Below are 4055 nucleotides of genomic sequence, written 5' to 3'. Positions count from 1 at the left end.
CATCAGGCAGTGCCAGGCCAGCCTGCAGGGCCTCAGCCTGGAGGAAGTAGCAATGTGCCTGGAAGTTGAGGCGTCCGCCAGTATTAAAGCTACATTAAAAACTCAATCAAAACACTGCCAGAAGGACATTAACAAGATGGAAAGTAAGACATCCTTCTCAAGCCTCTTCAATGAAAGGTAATGTCTCAATTTCTATTTATTTACATTATTAACATCGACTGAATATACTCTTATAAATAACTTAAAATGACTTTTCAAGAGCAGAAAAGCCAAATTGGCTCAATTCTTTAACTAACTTTCTCGCCTACAGGTTCACAGAAATAAAAGGGGGTTATACCACAGAGCCAGACCTTCTTTTTTCTGCTGACAAAGATCCATCAGCCTACAAAGAATGGCTGAATTCACTACCACAGAACCCAGACATAGTCTCATATTCCCTGGACTCGCTTCACGAATTACTGCCTACTAACACCCCTGTCCGCAAGAACCTGCGCTCCGCCATTAGCCATTATATCCTGGAGAAAGGCCTGTGGAAGAACTGCACTGACCGCTGTCAGGCCGGCATCAAGAGCGACCCAAGGGATACCTGTGTCTGCCAATGCCACAATGATCCTGCTGTGAACCAAGACTGCTGCCCGACCCGTAAGGGCACGGCACGGGTCATCATAACTGTACAACGCGCTTCTGGTCTTTGGGGAGACCACAGCACAGCCACGGATGGCTACGTGAAGGTGTCCTTCAACGGGAAGATGGTCCAACGTTCTCCTGTCATTTACAACAACAACGACCCACACTGGGCCATGGTCGTCGACCTAGGCCCCAGGATTTGACAGCGGGAAGTAAAGTGAGATTTGAAGTGTGGGATCAGGACAACAACTGGGATGACGACCTGTTGGGGAATTGCGAGCAGAACCTCTCTGCTGGGGTCAAGGAGGATCTCTGTAACCTGCAACATGGCCAACTATTCTACAAATGGGAGGTTAAATGTGCTCCGAGTCTGAGCGGAGATTTATGTACGGACTACAAACCTTCGCCCATGAGTCAAAGTCTGAAGAGGCTGTATGTGTCCCGTCATGCACATCCTGTTCCAAAGGCCATTCTCTTAGAGATGGGTGTGTTTGTGGATGAAACGAGCTCACAGAACAACCTGACTCTTATTGCAGAGACAGAGAAAAGGTTTGATGTGATATGACACCCATGTTTGGCTTTATGCATACTTACATAGCAACATTACTCTTTTTATTAAGGTTAATTAAATCAAAACCCTTCATCCATTCTTTATTAAATAGCTCCTGATCACAATGAATGACAAGTATGTCTGTCGGGGAGAAAATATAATGTGTTGACAGCTGCAACTCAATTATGGAAATAATTTCCTAATACTTGGTATGTTCACTTTGTTTGTTTTGTTTAATTTACGTTTAAGTCTGCAGTTTTACAATTTCTGTACATGTGGTTGACAGAAGAGTATTGTATAAATTATCAGCAAAAGATTCAGATGACTGAAATCTATTGCTCTCAAAAAATTGAATGTTCAAAATGTGAGGTTGGTTGGATAAGGGTAGGACAAGGATCGATTTCAATGTGATTTGACTTTACGCTGGGGTTTCACCATAGACTGTACATAACTAGGATTTTCTTAGGCAGCTTCACCAGCAGCAGAGCAGAGCAATTCAATTCATTTCCAAACAGTCCACTCTCCACTGACAGTAACTGCCCAGATGTTCACTAGTCTGCCTTTTGCAGAGCGATAGAGTTTTACAGGCAAAACTGCCAAAAGAAGAAGGGTTGAACACTGATCAGACAACCCTGGCCCAACCCCGGTCAGTGTTGTGGAAGAAGTATAAATGTTCTTGCTTGATTCAATGCAGCTTTTACTTATAAACTTATTCATGCCTTACTTGCTGTATATCTTTTTATTTGCAGATATAAAAATAACATGTTTTGTGATTGTGCAATCCCAGTATAGCATTTTATTATCTACTGTATACAAACATTTATAATATCTACTAGTGTTTTATGTATTTAAATGATATTATGTTGTGTTATTGTTTATGTGTATCCATAATAAAAGCATAATATCTGAGTGTTGCGTTTATCTTAGGCAATGTTGCCAAACATGAAACAGGAAGTGGTAAAACTTCCTGTGTACGGATGAGGCTTCGCTGACACTGTTACAGAGAACAATGCATGCAGGTAAACATTATGTACAATGTTTTTACTCAACAGCTTCTATTCCGCATCATTTGATATATAATGGATTAGATTAAAACAGTTAATTCATCATTTTAATATTTATTTTAAAACACTGACGAAAATCAACCACCACCACTTTTTTCCAGTGTTGACAGAATAAGACTGGTGGGGCAATGCCGGTTATGGACAAACAAGACAAATGTCAACTTACAGAGAACGACACAGAGGTTAAGAAAATTAAGCACAAGACAAAACAAACAACACAACAGGACCCACTAAGATCAAACATACAAAAAGCTTTAAAACGCATTATGGAAATGATCCACTTAAAGAAGTCCAGGTTATTTTAATTAACCTGGTTAAAGACAGAGACAAAGAGGACAGGGGGGGAAACACAAAGATACTGAATCAGGAAACAATGAATTTGATTGGTTGATAACAAACACAAGACCAACACAATTTATACAGTGGTAATGAAATCACCCCCACCCACCCTTGGTGTAACTTTTAATAGTTTTATAATGTTTAACTGGACCTTCATGCACCAATTGTAAACCTTCCTTCATTCTAACCTTTGTATCCATTTCCAAGGGCACCGTTTACTCCGCCATATTTGCCAGCTTGCTCTCCTGTGGAAGGATAAACCCAGTCCAATGTTATAAATGTGCCCAGAAGGAAACTGCGGCAGCAAAAAAAAGAGGTATGACAGCTATTGCAGGTTACACCTTCCAAAAATTGGTTAGGACTCAGCCAACATTAGGCCCCATACCCTTGAGTGGAAAATAATCCATAATGCATGCAGTTGTACTTTTGGTATGACAGCAATTTAGGTAAAACTACATGTTCAGAGTATGTGAAAAGAATAACTGTGAGTACAAAAATAATTTTCCAAGAATAGCTTTACCACGTTTTTCTCAGATGTGCATGTTTGAAAGCACAGTAATATTTAGACACATACAAAACTGCACAATACTGTAATTAGATATGAAAGCTATTGTGTAGCACAGCAAAATGTGCAGTACACTCTGTGCTGTAATATTATGCAAGAAGACATGACTAATAGGGTCACCATAAACAGCAAAGAGAGTGGAAGTTGATCTTAAATGAGGAAGTCTGCGGGTTTCTTGCTTACCCAAGGCATCTTGAGTTGCTCCCAGCTGGGCACCATAACCTTTTCAAACACAAGCAAAGATGTTACATTTATAAAACAGACCACATACACAAATTACATTTATGTTATGAATGTTTGGACTTCATGAGTAGCAGAAAACATGTGCCCAGCTAACGGTTATACTAAAAAATGCAAATCTCAATTATGCAAGACATACTAAAAATACTACATGCAGCCACCTCTGTGAATTGCAATGTGATGTGCTGCTGTGAAAGTAGGGGCCTTGTGCATTGTCTGAATGGATGTTTGTGTTTTATTTGGTAAGAATGGATGAAAATTCACCTGTTTGCTGAGCTCCATAACCCGTTCCAGCTCCTGAAACAACACATGTAGATAACTGGACTTCATTTAAGATAACACTGATTAGTCATAACAGACATAAGTATTGTAGACATAGAAACACAAACACACACAGCCTCAAAGCATAGTCTCTGATGACAAGCATTGTAGCATTGTTTTAATTTTTCTGCCCAACTGACTGTTCCAACCTCAGTGGGACTTATCACACCCTGCTGCTTCAAAGAAACAGATAAACTGTTATTTTTCCATCACGCAGTTTCTCACACCTCATAGCTCACACACACTCGCTCTCTCATTCTCACCATATTTGTTGGCGGTTTTGGCGCCTTCAGCACCAAGGTTGAGCTGCTGAGCAGGATACGGGTAGCGGCCATCCCCTGTTTGGGGG

At 40.5% G+C, this 4055-nt stretch overlaps 2 protein-coding genes and 1 long non-coding RNA gene across 7 annotated transcripts in view; 1 reads left to right on the top strand and 2 right to left on the bottom strand.

The window, feature by feature from the left end:
- The window catches only part of LOC116703310 (perforin-1-like), a 4633-nt gene extending 2547 nt beyond the window's left edge, over positions 1–2086 (top strand). Inside the window, 3 exon segments of the mRNA XM_032537975.1 lie at positions 1–177; positions 311–816; positions 819–2086. The exon segment at positions 1–177 is cut by the window's left edge and continues 35 nt beyond it. Coding sequence (XP_032393866.1) covers positions 1–177; positions 311–816; positions 819–1192 — 1057 coding nt within the window. The 3' untranslated portion in view covers positions 1193–2086.
- Positions 1858–4055, bottom strand: part of LOC116703324 (uncharacterized) — a 24689-nt gene continuing 22491 nt past the window's right edge. Inside the window, exon 3 of the long non-coding RNA XR_004335398.1 lies at positions 1858–1983. This is a non-coding gene — a long non-coding RNA (uncharacterized LOC116703324). The remainder of the gene's footprint in view (positions 1984–4055) is intronic.
- The window catches only part of LOC116703309 (glycine-rich cell wall structural protein 1.0), a 15499-nt gene continuing 13715 nt past the window's right edge, over positions 2272–4055 (bottom strand). For 2 of the 5 annotated variants that reach the window (XM_032537970.1, XM_032537971.1), the window contains 5 exons: positions 3970–4044; positions 3650–3682; positions 3329–3367; positions 2769–2825; positions 2272–2551 (listed from right to left, as the gene is read on the bottom strand). In XM_032537970.1, coding sequence (XP_032393861.1) covers positions 2547–2551; positions 2769–2825; positions 3329–3367; positions 3650–3682; positions 3970–4044 — 209 coding nt within the window. In that variant the 3' untranslated portion in view covers positions 2272–2546. The remainder of the gene's footprint in view (positions 2552–2768; positions 2826–3328; positions 3368–3649; positions 3683–3969; positions 4045–4055) is intronic. The other 3 variants (XM_032537973.1, XM_032537972.1, XM_032537974.1) reach the window with 2 other exon arrangements.

This window comes from Etheostoma spectabile, chromosome 15 (genome assembly GCF_008692095.1).
Source record: "Etheostoma spectabile isolate EspeVRDwgs_2016 chromosome 15, UIUC_Espe_1.0, whole genome shotgun sequence".
Classification (NCBI taxonomy): domain Eukaryota; kingdom Metazoa; phylum Chordata; class Actinopteri; order Perciformes; family Percidae; genus Etheostoma; species Etheostoma spectabile.
Note: the sequence above shows the minus strand (reverse complement) of the source record. Positions and strands in the feature narration are given on the sequence as shown.